The sequence below is a fragment of the Aquila chrysaetos genome, chromosome 17, assembly GCF_900496995.4.
Source record: "Aquila chrysaetos chrysaetos chromosome 17, bAquChr1.4, whole genome shotgun sequence".
NCBI lineage: Eukaryota > Metazoa > Chordata > Aves > Accipitriformes > Accipitridae > Aquila > Aquila chrysaetos.
The window spans coordinates 218540-237931 of record NC_044020.1 but is presented as its reverse complement, the minus strand read 5'-3'; the positions used below and the strand labels follow the sequence as shown (position 1 = coordinate 237931).

The following is a 19392-nucleotide window of genomic DNA, read 5'->3' as shown; positions in this document are numbered from 1 at the left end:
CAAATTTTCAAATATACCTTTTATTGAATTTACTAGTTTGTGTAATCAGTAATATCACTCTAGAAAAACTTTCTATCCAAAGTTATGGTCTTGACCAGTCCACTCAATTCCAGACCATTTTAAGACATCACTTTGTACTTGCACAGCCTACTGCCCCCTCCTATCCCTAGCTGGGGCATTTCCCTGTATTGGTACTGACACTAAGAGTCAAGAAAGCCGGTCCAGCCAAAAAATTAGCTTGATAAAAATCAGGGGGTGAGAGGGGGGTGGGGAGAATTTACAGGCCAGATCAGCTACCTGACTTGGTTCAGTCACAGAGCAGTAGTGCTGGCAGAGGGGAGGTGCGAGGGAGAACAGCTTCTCACAACCCTATCTTAGCCTAGATGAAATTAGCGCCATTTTTCATCTTCACAACAGACTCCTCAGTGGAGCAGAAGTGGCTTACAGAGGACACGCTTTGCTCTTTTGCACCTTTAACAGCAAAGGAGCCTTGACCTTTTCCTATATTCCTACCTCCCTCTACCCTCATCTTACTCACTACCTCATCTATTTCACTTCCCCCAGCCCTTGCCCTGCACTCATCTTTCCCCTAACTTACCCACCATGGCACAAGGCAATCAAGGACTGCTGTCACAGTAAAAAAAGAGAATTTCACCAAGTTCAGGGGGAGAAAGAGAGAGAAAGAGTTTCAGTTGTGGCAAGGAGTGGGATAAGACCGTGAAAACCAGCATTACTGTAAGAGCAACTTGGAACTTCAAAGGGCCCTTTGAGGAAGACTTATTTTTGATAGCTCCCTCCATGAGGGCTAACTCAGAGCCAGTCTCTGTGCCCTATGCCCAGGCTGTGCTGTTTTGGCCATATGCTCCATTTCCCACCCCTATCTCGCTTCCTGGCTCAATGCTGCAGTAGGAATGAGCTGTTGAGGGCAACTAACATCGGAATTCACATCCCCATATTCCACAAACAACTTTGTGCCCACATCTCCAGCTACATACCTTCCCAACATGGCTCAAGCCACTTATGCTCGTCCATAGCTTTAGCAATACAAGACTGCTGTTAAATGCTAATTGCTTACTAATGAAAGCTAATCATCATGCAATTAAACTTTAATCACTAAGCAGCTGGCTGAGATCCAATCCATAACAATGAAGGTTCATTAATAACTTTTTTCCAAAGTGCTCTATCCATGAAGACTATCCTATACTTCACACAGATTCCAGCTAAGTGTATGAAATTGTTTGAAAAATATTTCCTCTGCCAAGAAAGAAAAACTACCCAGAGCACAACAGTGTAAGAGTAGCACAGTTTAGATTAGCTGAAAAGGATGGTTTTAAGATTCAGGGAACCCAAACTCCATTCCTGGCTTCTTCCATAACCTCAGGCAAAATGTGCAGCACAGACAGAACCTCTTTTCTCCAGTTCTTGTCTCTGCAGAGTAACATTCTCCAAGGCAAACAACTGAGTTTTAATTCTGCTGTAGTTTCTAAAATTATTACATGAATACTCATCATACTTCAGTTTTATTTTTACTCGTCTTTCTAAATCTAGGGAAATTAATCTAACCTCTTTCAGAACATATTTCACTAATAAAAAAAAAAAAGATATTGGGGTTATATAACTAGGTTTATAATGGGCAGACAGATGAAAATTTACTCTTGAAAAGAAAAAAAGTTTAAAAATTGCTTTCTATATTGTATTTTTAAAAAATCTCACACCACCATCAGTAAGCATCTCAGTTTTGCCTGCACCATTCCTACCCCAGCCTGGCTACTGCACAAAACACTAGGCTTATATAGATTTTTATGAACCTGGTTTGCATCGCAGTGTTTGAAGAGCTTTCCTTTATTATGAATGGTAGAACATTAGTATAGCTGAAGTGTTGTTTTTGCTTATTCAGTGATCAAAGGATTCAGGCTAACGTTTATTTTAAAAATAAAACAGAGAAACTGTAAATTTTTTTATTTAAAAAGGCTTACAAACGATAGAACATAATTCTAATAATCCATACAATATTATATAACAAAGTTATGAATTCCTACCTCCATAAATTAACCTCTTATCAAACTGAACACACAAAGAGAGATTAAGAAGAAATATTTTTTCAAAATCAGGGAAAATATTTTTTAAGGTTTTCATTTTTCCCTAGTTGTAATCAAATATAGGGCTTTTTAAACACAGAGGCATGGAGCAGAATAAACTTCTGAAGTTCCTGAATGCCCTTCAACACTTATTTGGTAGCAGCATTTTTCTAATGAAGTTAAGGGGATAAAGATCAAGTGACTAGCATCTGGAATTAGTCCAAGTTAAAAAAAAATGAGTTCAGTTTAAGTTAACAAAACACAAACAGCACAACAACCCTCCTCCCCAATTTTGGGGAATCTTAACAACCTTTCTGCCAGCACAGCTTAAAAAGATTCAGGCTAAAATGATTCATAAATGGATTGTATTCACTTGCTATTGAGAATTTAGCAAGAGTTTGGCATCTCTACACTAACAGGCAACCTAAATCTTACAAAAAAGGATTGTGTGAGCTTGTGGATAGCCAGACAAAAAGCTCTAAAGCTTTGTTTAGAAATCTCCTGCACAGAGAAGGCCCGATTCACATTTGGAAGAGCTTCTTAGAAATTAAAGTTACTTAAATGTATTTTTAAATGAAAACTGTACATAGATTTTGAGGATCCCTGATGCTTTATGGAAAGGCCACAACTGTGGCATGAGCAAGCTCCTTTTTACATACAAGTTGCCTTCCAGTGCTCCTGGCTACAACTAACGCAAGTGGTTAAACATTCTGTTCTTTCCCAATGCTCTATTGTCAGTAAATCTGTTTTCCACTTTCCTCACTCCACATGCTAGACAAACAGTAAAATATAAAACCACATGCAAGCGCTGACATAATGCCCATACTTTGGGATAAACTAACAGCAAAGGAGTCTGCTAGTAAAGATGCACAGAAATTAATTCCCTGCCTATGCTTCATCTTCTCTCTGCCCCCATACAAAAGGTCGACACTGGAAAAGTCTTTCCTCTTTTCCCAATATCTATTTATGTTTAAGACCTCAACTAAACTGTACTTCCTGCCATCTACAATCCATGATCATCAATACGCTGCACCAGTTTTACCTGATTTCTACTCACAATAAAGCCAAGGAAAGCCAGCTTCATTTCACAAATGTAATTAATGGCTTCCAATCACACAAGATACTGAAATATATGCATCAGAAACGTAGGTGTGGATTCTATCTGCTCACCTCTTCGGCATTCGAGGCTTGTTGATAGCAATATACAGAACTGCTGTGAGCTACAAAGTGCTGTAGCACTAGTCATTCATGCTTCTAGGTCCCTACCAGAGGAAGGCAATGAACTGAGATACAACATGGGCTCCTACCAGGTTCTCATCTCTGTGGCAGCACACTCTTACAGACCAGGAGTCATGACAGCACAGAGAGTTTCAGTAGCACAGCAGAAGGCAACGCCTTTCTAACAAAACCAAATCTGAAGTTCATTATTCAGCCTGCCTTTCAGAATTTCTTCTCCACCCAAAATTTCATGCTTCCTTATTTTTGTAACACTGCGGAAGAATACTAAAGATGCTGCAATTTCCCAAGGAATGAAAATGAATGTTAAATTAATTGTACTAAGGACGGTCTTCAAGAAAGAGCAAGCACATTTCCAGCTCAGGCAACTAGGTGTTTGGACACAGTCCATCAATGAAAACCAAGAAGTCAACCACTCTAAGGGTAACTGTGGAAGATGCCTCGACACTCTGTGGCACTCCTCACTTGAGGGGTTAAAGCATACTAAAAGCTGTTGCCAGAGATAAAAATAAGCAATGTTCTCAATACACCCCTTTTTTTCAGCCACTGCTAACAGGCAGGTTTTAAATTCATTACTGGTTTCCCTTTCCCCACAGTGAAAAATTAACAAGCTCCAGTGTCACTTCTTCCTACTCTGGAAATTTCTCCCTACTATTACAGGTCCAGGTGTAAGAAACACAGGTTTTCCCTTCCTGTGTTTGTCAGGCATGTGGTCTTGAAGCAGCAGATTGTTATTTCAGCTGAACCCTGACCTGATGCAGAACTTCACTTGAGGGGCTTTTTTTTTTTTTTTTTTTTTGGGTTGGGGGTGGGTATGGGGGGAGTCAAGTTCTGCACATTTTTCTTCTTTAAAAAGAACTATAACGAGTAAAAGGTGAGCATTCATCTCCCAACACTTAGAAAGAGTAGCACCATGGGCCTAAAACACTTTCAAGCAGTGGTGTCACCTGGGCACAATTTTGTGTTACAGCTAACTTGATCTAATGGTTATAATTACCAGTGGAAAGGGCCCTCCCCTGTCAGATGCAGCAAACGGTTCAGAGAGTAAGTGGTTTCAGATGGCTAACCTGGCACAAAGATCCCCCCACTCCAAGCTAGTTTTCTGATTGATTAGCTAGCTAAAAATCAATGCACTTTGCAAATGCACAGTTGGTAGATCGAGCACAAGAGAAACAGTGGGAGCAAGCAGCTTGCGAAGAGGATGAAGTAGGATCACTCCTCTTGACAGCAACTCACTCCTAGCATGGCTTAGGGCTAACAAAGCACACCTATGCCAAAGGAGACATTCAGAATAAACTGACACCTTTAGGCTCATGGTGCTACACTACTCAGGTTTCTGGGGCTAGAAGCTGTTTTGCTTTATTTTCCCAGAGGTGGCTAACCTTCCACCAATTTTCTCAGTTCATACTGATTCCTTAGCTTAGACATTTGATTAGCCACACAGTCAGGAACCTTTTAAAAGCAATTACTTATAGAGTGTGGGAGCATTTTTGTTATGCTTTGATTACCCCAATCTGAGAATATAAGTAGCTTAATTCCTAGTGATCCCTCTAGGCACCTTTCTTTACCCAATTTACAGCTAGGCTCCAGAATGGTGAACAAAAGAAAACGGTTCTATGAAAGCAACAGAGTAAACAAAATATTATAGATAGGCAATCCTTATTTCTTCTATGGTACAGATTTCCACAGATAAGATACTGTGGGAGATCAACTATCAGGAGTCTTAAGTGGTCAAGAAAAACTTCTCTCTGAGAAACCAGAAGTTGCTCGCCATGAAATCTGGATAGTATATGTAAACCTAACTCCAGTCCTACCAACTAACAAAGGCACACTCAACATGAGCCAGAAGGCTGCCACTGCCCAACAGTAATCAAAAATTCAAATATCTAAGTATAAATTTGCAAAGAAAGAGACATGCATTTAGGTTCCGGACTTCTGTAAGCCCATATGTGGTTTTTAAGAACTTTCTCCAAAGTCAGTCTGACCTTCTGAACAGGCTTGTTAACAGTCCTAAAGCAGGTAGATTTCTCCTCTTCAGGTAAGTAGCAGGCTTTGAAAGATAATCCATGGAGAGTTGGACAGACAAAATTCCAGACTGGTGAGAGAAAACCCAGAATCTCCTTCCATTATACGGTAGATCATGGGCAGATTTTACCCTTCACCGCTTGTTACTCTGAAGTTCTCCTGACTGAAACCCAAGATGATCCTTGTAATCAGAAGCAACATAGGAAACAGGTTCGAAGGACTTCTTTCCATGTATGAGGATTAAAATATTTCTCAAGCTGGGAACGAAGCAGAGATTGATGAGAAAAGCATTAAATTCTTTAGACCTTTTAAAAGAGATCTTTAAAAGGAGGATAAACAAGTTTTCCTTTCACAGAGCACTGTCAGCAGAAACAAGAGCTACATTTACCTTCAGCAAGGTCAATTCTAACAAGGGGAGGGGGAGAGAAGAAAACAAAACAAAAGCAAACCCAGAAGTAATACCTGTGCTAGGCCAGAGCCTCTTGTCTTGGAAAAAAAGGTGTTTTATAAAAAAATTCTAAGAAACAGCATACTACCTCCTAGTGAACAGCTTTTTAGAAAACAATAGTAGAACTATCTTCTCGGATTCTGCAACTCAACCTAACACAAAGAATGTTCTCTGCATTGTTCTGCTCTTCACTTACAGCCTCTTAAATTGAATAATGAGAATAAAGACCATCAGTTCTTTTGAACACTAAATCTGCTGACACCTACCAAAGTGACTCCATAATTTTGCCAGTTTCAAAGGTAACTAAGATTTCATCTCGCATGAAAATGAGTTTCTCATGAATAGGAAAACAATGAGAAGATAAACAAGGTAGGGAACTGTTTCCTTAAAGGTATTTATAGCAAACTGCATGCAAGTGTTAGTTTTCCAAAACTATAAATGCAAAGAAATGGTTGACATGACTGTAAGAAGAGAGACCAAAAAATTTCCAAGGAAGAACATGGATATATTTTCAAACCTGCTGCAGGAATACCTGCTGTAAGATTCTTAGCATCATAAGGCAAGTATTTTATCTCAAATCACCTGTAATCTGCTTTACGTAGTCCAAAACTGGGTGTCTGGCCACCTTCAATATTTGAAAGCAAGCATTTTATAGGCAACAGAATCATCCAGCACTAGGGAGATGGCATTTTTTCAGTTCAAGATTTTGTTAGCCTTGGAACCAAGAACATCTAACTGGAAGAAGGGCAGTTAGCACTCTTACTATGGTTTAACAACCAGCCTAACAGAGACAGACAGACTACTTGGCAGGTAGGTCCATCTGCTGGGATATCTAATTTGAACCTCAAAATAAGGAGAAGGATTAAGCCATTCTGCATCTGAAGCAGCCCAATTAATCTAATCAACTATTCACATTCTCAGAACCCAGAAGCCTTCTAGAATGGCCAGAGTAAGAGGAACACCTTTTTGCCTGTGACAAAGGCAGAATCTAGCGCTCTGGAAACCAGCTGGATAAGAGGATACATTTACACCATTTTCTCTCTAGGGTGAAATCAGATTTTAAGGAAAAGCTCAAAGCTCAGGAGAATCACTTCACAGTTTGATAAACCTTTTTAAGATAATACCTTCTCATCTCAAATTCTTCTAGAGCCTCTGGTGCAAGTCGATCTTTGAGCAATCTCACATACATTCTAAGCCTTCCTTAAGATGGACTATGGGGCAGTTCTCAAAAAAACTGCAGTAAGACACAGACATTTATTCATATAATATTCAATAATATTCATTAATTCATTAATATTCAATAATATTCATATATATCCTCCCACATTGTCTCTGCTGCTCCTTCCTCCTCAGGGCAAGGACTCCTCACTCTTCCCCTGCTCCAGCGTGGGGTCCCTCCCACGGGAGACAGTCCTCCACAAACTTCTCCAGCATGGGTCCTTCCCACAGGCTGCAGTTCTTCACGAACTGCTCCAGCATGGAACCTTTCCACAGGCTGCAGTCCTTCAGGCACAGGCTGCTCCAGCGCAGGCTTTCCCATGGAGTCATGGCCATCTTGGGGGGCATCCCCCTGCTCCTGCGTGGGCTTCTCCCCAGGCTGCAGGTGGGCATCTGCTCCCCCGCTCCCCTCCATGGGCTGCAGGGGCATCCCCTCCTCTGGCTCCTCCTCTGCTCCTCCTCCATCAGTATCTGCAGAGGTGTTCATCTCACATTCCAATCCCACTACTCACTACAGGTTTCCCTTCTGAAATCTGTTCTTCCAGAGGCGCTACCACCGAGGCGGGTCCAGCTTGGAGCCGGGGGAGCTTTGAGCACCTTCTCATAGGAGCCGGCCCTGCGGCCCCTCACCCGCTACCAAAACCCGGCCACACAAACCCAAAACAATGCTGCATAAGCAACACCAATACAGCCAGATCTCTGAGGAAAATATTTCAACTCAATGGTATGGATACAGTTTAAATTTGGTGCGCATTTGCCCTTTGTGGGTATTACAAACAGTTTACACAGATTTTGAATTATGGCAGTATTTCATCTGCACAGAATGCATTACATGAACTATTCACTTCCAGGCTCATGACCCTTCATATGCCATAAACCAACGTCTTTCCTTACCCTAGACCAAATCTAAGACCTAGATTCCTGTATGCTTGTGCACACATCCGTCTACTCTCTCCTGCTACCAAGCAGCTTCATGGTTTGCATGTCTGCTTTTCCAGGACACTAACACTGATGAACTGCATGTTGGAGGGAACAAAAAGAAAATGCACTTGCCAAGGAAGGGAGAGGTAAAGAAAGAGCATACACAATAAGTGCAGAAAATCAGCTGTCTTCAGCCAGAAGGCTATCCTCAGGCAGTGGGGCAAAAGAGTCTAGTTCAACAGAGCCTTTCCACTGCCTGGGGATGGCTTCTGGCAGGTACACCTCTGAATACCCTGGCTACCACCTTTGTGTTGCACATAACCCTCTCCTAACTGAAGGGGGGAGGATATACTGCTTCCAGAGAAGAATACAGCACTACAATTTGCTACAATAGGATAAAAAGGTTAAGGAAAAAATAATCCTAGGAGAAAACCTATTCTATTATTTGTGACAGAGGTGAAAGAGAAAGATGGATTGTTCTATGGACATAATGCAGAAGAGCCCAGCATTCAGCTAGGACACCTGTTACTGTGTTTGTTGTGTAAGACATAACAAAACAAAGCACACACAGGAAAATGGTCCCTGCCTCTGAAAGTTCAGTCTTATAACTAGATTAAAAACGGACCCAAACAGAACAGTGGAGAGCACTGAAAGGCTACATATTACTTCTCATACACAGAAAGTAAGCAGTATTTCTTACAGCCTTAAGTAGGAAGGATGAGGAAGAAAAAGTTTTAAAATCAAATTAGGAGATTGTGAATCTGAGTGACAAGAAAATCAGAACAAGATGGCAGACAATGGATTAAGGATGATGTAGATTAAAAGCCACGTTTTGAAGTGAGAGTCTGAGAAGTCACCATGAATTCAGGAACATTTTTTAAGTTTGTGGCAGAAGAATATGGCTCTAGAGCAAAAAGGAAGCTCTACAAGACTCTGGAAAAAAGTGACCGGATTACCAAAAGATACCCAAAGGCATGGTATTGCAGGATAAAGGGAAGCACAAGCAGAACTTCAGTGAACCCCCCACAAAAAGCTGGGAGTAATGAACAACAGCCCCTTTCCCATAGTGGAAAGCAAGGAAGTAATCAAAAGAGGACACAGATGGGAGACAAAGGTGGAATAACACTTCAAGAGCAGCATAGCTGATAGTGACAAATGTAGCTGACAGGGAAAGGAAAATGAAGTACTGGATCTGAACCTTAGCTAGGAAGAGATCACCGTAAATACTGATTACAATTGTAGTAGAGCACAATCGAAGCTGCAGTGGAGGACAAGAGCCCCAGACAAAGCACTCAAAGAATTTTGAGATGAAAAAAGGGAAAGGAAATTAAGAGGTAGTTGCAAGGCAAGAGAGGCCACAGGCATTTTGTACCCTTCTTTTAAAAAAAAAAAAAAAAAAAGGAAACACTTGTGTCTACAGGTACTATGAGTGAAAAGAAAAGCTAGGAGTTGAGCAAGTGATTAAAGGAAAGAGGTAGAGAGAAAGGACACAAGATTCAAGGGAGATAAGGAGATGTTCCTGTACAGTGCCATAAGGGCAGATTAAAGGGTTCAGAAGAGAAGAAAAAAAAAATTCTATTTGTGACAAGGAGATGATCATAACGGTTGGAAGAAAGTGACAAAGGGTAGGCCAAAGTGTATTGTCAGAAAGTCATTAAGATCCCATGTAGAGAAAGAACTAGATGTCAAACAACATGCAAAACCCATATAAAAATGTTGTGGATAATGGGCTAGTAGTATTTGTCAAGTTTGATTAGAGCCTATCAGTGTAGCCCATTTCTGCCAGGCATACCCCCTCTGCAGGTACAGGAACACAAAAAGGATTGCTGGAGGACAACTCAACAACTTGCAGAGAAGGCATTTGCTATTGGGAGAACAAGGATCATAAATGAAAGACACACCCTGAAAACAGGAAAAAGGGAAAATCAGGCTGGAGCAATCCAAATTCAAAATACCGGTTAACTGCAAGACATATAAAAGCACAGCCACATTGCAAGTAGAATCCAAACAGTGGTGGAGATCCTGAAAGAAACCTTGCAATTATCAGAGATAAGAAATTCAGCAGTTGCATCAGAACAAGCATGCAGGCACAGCTCAATGAAAACCAAATGAAATTAATTGACTTTGTTTAATGAGAGGCTAGAAACAAGAATGCAGGCCAAATCAAGTTAGGGCAAAGCAGCATGTAATTACTGTCAAAGAACAGTGAGTGAAAATGCAGAACAAGCCAGGAATCAAACCTGAAGAGAAAAGCTCATGGGGACGAAACGAGCATGTTCTATGTAACAATACAGAGCAAAGAGAAGATAAAAACTGGATCCCCACACTGTTTAGAAAAGCAATAATCTGAAGGCAACAGGAAAAAGTAGTCTAGTGCCTCTTCTTCCATGGTCTGGCCCAGGACAGAAGGCATAATGCAAAAGGTAACCATAAATAAAGGGATGCAGCATACTGATGATGGCAAAGAAAGCATCATACTGCGGTTTTAGTGTTGGCTTCTGTCTAAGAAAATCAAGAATAGCAGCTGTCTCCGTCCACAACCAGGTGGTTGTAAATAGTTCTCCCTCTGTCCCTGCTTTAATTCTACGTATTTCTTCTCACTTGTATACTCGCACTTTGGAGAAAGTCAATTATCAGTATGATTTGTGGTATAATTCGTATTGAATTCATCAATACTAAACCCACTCACGTTTCACTTAAAGCTTACAGACCTCTGTGTGATTCTACTCTATCCATCTTCTTTTGTAAGCACTGCAAATTCTCCTACAGTTGTGTAATAGGTATTACAGTCACAGAATAACTTAGGTTGGAAGGGACCCCTGCTGAAAGCAGAGCCAACTTTGAAGCTAGATCCAACTTCAGAGGTAAAGTGGGTTGCTTAAGGCCTTGCCCTGTCACATTTGTGCATCTCCAAGAACAGATATTCTACAGCTTCTCTGTCATTCCCCCTCCCTCAATCCAATGTTTCACCACCCTCCCTGAAATTTTTTTGCCTAATATTTAACTGGAATTTTCTTTGTTGCAATTTGTCTCTGCTGCCACTTGTCTTTTCACTGTATGACTCCGAGAAGAGCTCTAGAGAATATTAAATATCTAACAGGATAGAATAAGGAGAAAAAAGATCATTGTAGTCATGAGAAAGCCTTTGGACATCCAGAACTTTTAGTAAGTAATGAGCATCCAGCTTTTGGATGCCTGAAAAATCTGTCTGATCAGGTGTGGCAGAGATCTAAACGAGGTCATCAAAAGGACATCACTAGAGATTTACTTAAGATGAAAGATGATCGCTTAAGACATGAGAGAGGAACAAGGAAAAATGGTATTCCAAATGGTATATATATTGCAAATGAAAACAAATCATTTTGTATAGCAAGGTTAGGTACTCACCATCTCTCTTGCAATCTCCACAGCTTCCTGCAGCCCATAGAGCCTGCCACAGACCAGGTAGATCCCATTGGCCCAGAGAATACAACCCTCATGGACCCAAAATTCATTGCTGTCAAGAGGTAGTTCAGGAATTTGTAACTCCAGCTCAGTGCCACCTTCTGAAGTGGGCATAGAGGGTTTTGAGTCCAAAGGAGTCTTTTCACCACCACTGCCACCATCAGTGGTTGCTTTTTTACAAGAAGCTCCCCTTGAAAGTGACCTAGAGGCTCCACTACAGTCCTCAGAGCGGTGCCGCCTCTTAAAGCGGGGATGAGCAGCTAGGCTTCTTTGTTCCTTCTGTTGTTGCTGTTCCTCCTCCTCTTCTGTATCCGTCTTGGAACCATTAGAAGCACTTTTGTGTCGTACCTTGACCTTGCTCTGCATTTCTGTGGCCCTCTTTGGAGGCGGGTTCTTGGGCAAGGTAGCTGCATAATCCTGGGGGTAGAAAGGACCAAAGAGGTCACCCATGTTACGATAGCTGGCCCATTTGCCACACAGGCAGCAAACCAGATGCCCTAAGACAGAAGACTCTGTTACTACAGGGCCCTGCAGCATGAAAGTTGAGGTGGGCAGCACTTTGCTCTCCGCATTGCTAGGAGGGGGTGTTGAAGACCTTTGTCCTTTCCGACCCCTCACCAATTTGTTCTGCTCCTCTTCCTCCGCATTAATGATTGTGCACACAGCGCCTAATTCACACTTGTTTACCACATGAATATAAGGGAAAAAGGACTTATTCTTGGAGTCAGTTTTATCTACAGGCTGGGTAGCATATTTAAGCTTGATCTCTGGTTCTTGAGGCTCCACAATCGGAGCAGCCCGTCTAGGCTTCCGCTTCCGTGGCTGTGCTGCAGGTTTTCGCCTCTCCCTCCTTTGCCTCTTCGGCTTTGGCTCACCACCACCTACCCCTTCTGAAGACTGGGAAGGTACTGGTGGGGGTGGCGGTGGTGGTGGCAGTTGCTGCTGTTGCTGCTGCTGCTTCTTCTGCTTGTTCACGCTCCCAATTGGCCTCCCCTTTTTCTTTCCAGAGGGAAAATATCCCTTTGGAGGGAAACCATCTGGCTTGGGTGAAATGTTTGTCACATCTCCATCTTTTTCCTCAGACTTTGGATTTGGTTCAGAAGTAAACACACTAGAAGGGGAAATTGTTTTTGAGTCGGAAAAGGTCAGAGTTCCAGCTCCGCTTACAGATCCGTCAGACCTTCCCTGACCACCTGACTTCTGAGAAGGTAGTGGTGCTGCACTGGATCCTGCTCCTTCTTTACCAACACTGGCAGTTTCAGGGACCTCTTTCTTGGTTTTATCATCCTCACTGCTTTGCCACTCTTCTGAAGATCTTGGAAGAGTTATTTCACCAGTTGTATCCTGGCTTGCTGTCCCCACTTGATCTGACATCTCTGCTTTTCTCTTTTCAGTCTCTGGTCCATGTCCAGCCACATTTCCTCCTTCAGGTCCACTCTTAAGAGACAGGATGTCATCAAGAGTGACGGTATCTGCACCAGTTTCAGCACTGTTGGTAGAAACACTTCTCCTAATATTGGGAGATGTAATTTTTTGAACAATAGCTTCCAGTTTTAATCCTCGCCCCTTTCTGGGGGGCAATATTTTGGTCTTAGCCGGGCTTGTGAGGGAAACAGCAGGGCAATTCCTATTGTCAGGACTTGGCAGGTCCTTGAAGGAATCTCCCTTTGCAACTGACTTGCCAACATCTTGGCTTTGAGATGAATGGGCATAGGAGTTGTAGGTTTTATCAGCTCCTTCTTTTGCTGAAGTCATCTGTCGCCCTTTATCTTCACTGCCACTGTTCTTCATATCCTGTGGCTGTCTTTTGGTAGGGATAGGCGAGATGAAAGAACGGACTCTCCTCCTCATAATTAATGGATTTTGAGGAGACTGGTCTTCCTGGCCAGGGAGCCTGAGCATGGCATTACTAGGCTTGGGCAAATCTGTAGATTCCTCTCGTCGATGCCCATCGCTTTCTTGAGGGCAAAATCTTTTTTGGTTGGCTGCTCCGAGAGGGCCACTGCTTTTGGCAGGAGAAGTTTGCCGAGACAGGTCCCATCCAGATTCGTGATGCTGCAACTTCTGGTTGCCGTGTTTCAGTTCGGTGCATTTGCTCTGAGTACTGTCACTCCCCATAACACAGCGCCCAGCTTCCTGGCTTCCAGTATCGTGATAAGAGCTACCTTGAAGGTACATCATTCCATCCTTGTCATTTTTTAAGGGACTCCTTACTCTTTCCAGAAACTGCTGTTGTCTTGGGCTCTTCCTTGCTCCCTCCTGCCTGTGCTGAGCTGCAGCAATCACACCTTGAGCCGCGCTGCTTGCCCAATCTTTGTATTCTTCTTGCTGTTGCTGGTATATCTGTCTCTTGTAATGATACTGGGAATTTAAACTCTGGTTAGGGTCACTGAAAGCATGAGGCCTAGCATTAGTGTGATATGCTGAAGCCAAAGATGGGCCTTCTGAATTCTGAGGATAAGCAGAATGCAAGGAACCCCTGTTAACTCTTTCAGATAGTGTCATGTGTGGGTTCATGTGATGCAGATCTGTCCCTGGGCCTCTGCTTCTGCCTGGTGACATTTTCAGCTTATCAGCAAGATCCTGAAATTGAGAAGGTGATTTACCCCTGCTGCTTCCAGTTCTGCCAGGTGCTCGTCTCATCTGCATCGATCTGCTGTCCTGCTGGGGAATGTAGTCTGGAGCAGCATCGGAGACTGCAGCTCCAGGGCTAGCGTTGCCTCGGAAAGATTCATGCTTGATGCCAGCAGGATGACAGTGGTCTCCTGTTTTTTTATTATTGAGACTAGCTGAGCTCTTCGACTGTTCAAAATCTTCTTCTTTTATTTGCCCACTGTGAGCTTTCATCTTTGTTTCCATGGATACTAAACCACCAGGGAGTATTACTGACTGGCTCAAGCCAGGGGCAAGACGTTCACTCCTTCCACTTCTGGCCTCAGGACCCATGTGCCCCATTGGGTGAGGGCCAGGATCTCTGACAAGTTGCCTTAATGGAGATATGTCACAGATCACTGATCTCCTCTCTGAGAGCGCTCCCCCTTCATGGGCAGAAGACTGAGACTCCACATCAAACTTTCTAGCAATAGGGTAATCAGCTAGATTTATCTGCTTCATGTCAGGAGCTGTGCTGCTAGACTTCCTGTCCCAGGGACCCCAGTGAGGGCCTTCCAGGAGAGACCCCATGCTTTTATTTAAGAGGCCTCTGTTGGTCAATTCATTTGTTTGACTAATTAAGATATTGGGCCTCATGGCTCCCTCCAAACTCCCAGCCATCCCAGAATGCTCCTGTGCATTCCTAGAATACCTTCTGTCTGGATGGTGGTGGTACCCCTGTAAGACCTCCTGTAGGAGGCTAGGAAACTTCTCATTCCTGCCTTTGCGCTCACTGTGCCCTGGAAAATCCCCTTTTTCTTGACCAGAAGGATACTGTGGAAAGCCACCAATATTTCTCTGTATACCAGCTGCTATATTATCCTTGTAACTGTATCTTAAACTGCCAGGAGATTTGGAAGGTTCTGTTCTTGCAGGAAAATTTGGCCCAACAACTGCATGACCAGGCTGGCTGTTCCCCTCTCCATTATGGTTAGTGTTATCTCCACTTTTGCTCCCTTTACCTCCTCCTTGAGTTTCTGGCTGCGTCCCTGCATGCCCAGCTTCTTTTGCTCCACTAGCACTAGCTGGTGCCTGAGTGGCTGTGGAAGCATCATCTTGTGTAGGTTTATCTTGTCCACCTGACTTTTCTACTCTTCCTGTCATGGCTTCCCGAGAAACAATAACCCCAACTGCCTTTTCATTCACTTTTGGGGCATTTTCCACAGCCACCACAGCTTCCTTCCCATCAGGGGAGGCCACATCTTCCCTAGCTGCAGGGCTGCTGCTGAGTTTTGATGGCTCATTCTGAGAGCCTTGTGCTGGTGAGGAGTTGGATCTCTCTAAGTTACCCCCTTTGTAAGTGGTGTCTGAGCTGGTGCTCTGGCCACTCAGCTGTCTTACCCTTTCCCCATGATCCTCTGAACTACTGGAACAGCCACCATCAAGGGACTCTGCCAGGGGAGACTTGAGTTGCTCCTCTGCCTGAGAGGAGCCTTCTGAGTTGGTGCAGCTGTCGGCCTTCTTTGAAGAGGATGACCTTTTGGAACTTTTTTTCTGAGGTGCCAAGGCATCCGAGAGCAACATGTGCTGGACTGTGTTGGGCAGATTGGCTACTTGAGAACTTAGAGCACTCAGGCTGCTCAGCCCTGGATCTGTGAGCCTTTTTTCCTGCAGTCCTTCCAGCCCAAACCCCTTGAATCCCCCTGCATGAGCATTGGGGCTTGGCATCATAGAGGGTGTAGGACTAAGCTGAGGCATCATCTGCAGGATTCGGTTTCTAGAACCCATGGACATGTTGCCTTGCCCACACTGGAGATTTTCTCCACCTGGCATGAGTGGAGAAGGGGTAGAGCTGCAGCTTGGAGACTGAACCACAGATGCAGCAGGAGATGGATTAGAGATTGGACTGAAGTTTTGGTGGAACTGCATCGGTGACCTTACAGGAACTTCAGTCTGGCTGTACTGTCCCACTTGACTTTGAAGAGAGAGCTTGGTGGCAGCATTTGAATACTGCATTACATGCTGAGGTGGGTGCTGTTGCTGCTGCCCCTGCTGCCCGCTTTGGGGCAGCTTAGACTGCTCAAAACTTTTCATCGGTTGAGTCTGAAAGCTGTAGTTTGACTGGGTCCCATATGCCTGTGCATTGGAACCCACAGCATGCCCTTCATACTGCGACCCAGAATTCACGCTGTAGCTTCCATCGTAATTTTGTCCTGACTGGCCAAAACGCTGCGGGGAAGGAAAAGAGGAGGAGGAGGATGACGAAGGTGGCTGATAGTGTTGGCTGAACTGACCCACTCGTAACTGGTACCCAGAAGCAGAGGAAGGCAGGGTGGATGGACGCTGCATTGGCTGCAAGTGTGAGGTGCTAGAAGCAGACTGGCTGGAAGCCTGGGGTAAAGGCTGATGAGATTGATAGATCTGCTGTCTCAGCTGCTGCACCTGCTGCTGCTGGCTAGAAGCCTGCTGCTGATACTGGGCACTCCCTGGAGAAAAAGGACCAGTATAATCCTGTTGATAGTGGGATACACCCCCAAGGGTTGAGTGCTGTGTTTGAAACTGGCCCACATGTCCCTCACTCCCATACTGACTCCCAAAGCTACTCCCTTGAGGGGGCCCATAGCTCTGTACTGGTCCAGAAGGCCTGCGCTGAGGTGGCTGCTGCCCTCCTGACGCCACTGGATCTTTGTTGGCAGCCATATAGTAAAACTCTCCTGCTTCTTTTCTGAAACCTTGGTAGCTCTGATGGCCAGAGCTCTCACCAGGCATTGCTGTAGAGGCTCCTGCTGCTCCACGACGTCCACTGCCAGCACCTCCTCCAAAGCTCTGGAACATCTGGGCCTGCTGGCGGGGGCTGAACTCTTCCAGTCGGGATGAACTGTGCACTTCCTGCGGGTAGCTCTGCTGGTTTCCGTGGTAACTACTTTGCTCCCGAAAGGACTGCATGCTGTTCAGCAGCAGAGCGGCAGCTCGAAAGCCCTCCTAAATGGGGAGAGAAAGAAAGAGGAAAGAAAAGGTATAACATCCACATCTCCCAGTCACACCAATACCGCTGCTCAATTTCACTGTTTTAGTAGCAATTAAAATCTAGTATTTGTCTCCTACTTTCTGGTACATCAATCTGTATTCCCTCTCCTTGCAACTTTCCAGCCTTTTAAGTACTGCAAGTAAAAGGAATCACTCACATTCAAGAAAATACAAGTCAGTAGCCTACTACCAGCTGGAGTGTATTTTCAGCATTAACATTTCCCCTGTTGATGTGTCCCTGAAGAAACAAACTTCCAACAGTATTTTGCAAAACAATCCTCACCCTCCAGCTATTATCTATGGCTATTACTGGGAGTAATCAAATATTTTGCTACCATGTTTAAAGATGCAACAGCAAGAACCCTGCAACCCTCTCAAACCACACTTGGATCTACTGTAGGAATGATAATCCAAGGCCCATGTTTCACACTGGGAAAGATCTCCATTAGAAAACACTCAAGACAATTGACCAAAGCTCAAACCAAGATACTCCAATGAAAAGGATCTACAGGAACCTGTGAAAGAACTGGCACAGGGATGCTCAAAGACATCTGCTCCATGCTTTGTTCCTGACAACTCCAATGACACTTTTAGGTGAAAACCAACCCAGTAAGACAACACATGGTATTTTTTTTCCCCTACCTGCTTTGTTTTAAAGGATGGAAAGTCAGAACAAGTCCACTTTATTTGAGCAAAAGGGTCTACAACTTGCTCCCTTAGGACTTTTATATTACTTTGAATGAAGCTTGACTGAAAACATTTGTCACCCAGAATATATATTTTTGAATACCATGTATGATCATCTACATTTATATGATCAACTCCTAAGTAAATGCACTTCAGGAAGGCTCTCTTACATACTTCAATCTATTATTATTCAGTGTGTAGATTCATGACTCATCCTCAAGGATTGGACCACAGCTGCAAAATTGTTTGGGGACCCTAGCTAGTCCCTCTGTAAAAGCCTGACACATCACAAGACACATTAAGTGTGGTAATGAATGCGTATATACATATACATTGTCCTTTTAAAAAAATACTTAAATAAATAAATAAAATCGATAAACAGATTACAAAAGCCTTTCATTTCTGGACCACCTTGTGGTTTTCTCTTCGTGAAAACAAACTGGATAAAGCCACCTGAAGAGACTTCTTCCTTTAAATAAATGGTAACACAATGCTCACACTTTTCCAGGAAACAGAACCCTGACTCCTCATATTGGAGACTTCCTAGAAGAACTGCCTGCATTATGTTTTCTCATTTAGCCTTGTTTCGTGCTTGCCACATTCAACTGAACCCATTCAGAACTGAAGTCTAGTTTTGCACTTGAAAGTTTTGTAGAAGATCACCAGAGTCCCAAGAAAACAGGCATACAAATGAGGAGATGCAGGCAATGTCTGGCATCATGCTCTTTTCCCATCTGCCTCTCAAGATTATTTTTTTTTACTAATATGTATGTTATATGCAGAAGGCTCTAACTCTACCATTAGGGTCTTTCAGAAAGATACCCTGCTTATATTTGGGTTTCTACTATCTGTTTGTGCATGCAGGCTACAGAACACACAAAAAAAACACCCACTGCAATGCATGTCTCCACAATCCCTCTCTGCTAACTCAAAGGCATCTTTGTGTTGTAGCCTTGGTTCATGCAGCTTGATGTCCACAAGAATATTACAAAACATTTACTAGAATCAGAAGGGAACTTTCAAATTGTTAATACTTCCAATTCTGTCTCTCCCCGTCTAGGAAGTCAACTTTACTGCTGTTTTAATCCTACACTCTAACATTTTAGGTGTCATACTGTAAGAGAGATCTGCTGTTCTGCTGAACTTCCACTTTTTTAGCATTTTAAAGACTACATATATCACATGAATAACACTTTTATGAATGCCACACTGTGCCAATCTGTCCAGTTTGGACTTCTTATGGATAAACCCCTCCTTCTTCCCAAATTATTCCCTTTGATGTTTCATCAGTTTAAAGCTCCTGCCTTCAAAACTGCGATACCTAATGCAAGCTTCTTTCTCCCCTTTTGTATGACTTGCTGTTAAGGTGAAAAATGGGACAAAAAAAAGCAGGGAAAAAACCATACATAGCAACAGAAGGAAGTTATCAAACTAAAGGTAAGAAGAGAACATCTACTGTAACTGGCAGATGTTAAAAAGCAGCTTCTCTAGATAAGTAGTTTGGCGCTCTGCAATCAGCAGCATTCATGTGCTATGGAGACTGCATGCACACCCTGGCAGTCACATGCTTTGTGTCCTCTTCTCATGAAAGCAACACTTTCATCCTCATCACAGGCTCAGTCTCTCACAGAATCTCAGCCTAATTTTTATATATGACTTTTAATAAAGCTTACTTTGCATAGTCTGAACAAGGTCTCAGGAAGCCTCTTTTGTATT

At 43.3% G+C, this 19392-nt stretch overlaps 1 protein-coding gene across 9 annotated transcripts in view; it reads right to left on the bottom strand.

Moving 5' to 3' along the window:
* Positions 1-19392, bottom strand: part of TCF20 (transcription factor 20) — a 132006-nt gene that overhangs the window by 27977 nt on the left and 84637 nt on the right. For 7 of the 9 annotated variants that reach the window (XR_003927291.1, XM_030041543.2, XM_030041546.2 and 4 more), the window contains one exon: positions 11314-16944. Coding sequence is in view for 8 of the 9 variants with exons in the window: in XM_030041543.2 (XP_029897403.1) it covers positions 11314-16908 (5595 nt within the window). In the remaining variant the exon portion in view is untranslated. Of the gene's footprint in view, positions 1-1987; positions 5597-11313; positions 16945-19392 lie in introns of those variants that run through there. The other 2 variants (XM_041118247.1, XM_030041547.2) reach the window with 2 other exon arrangements.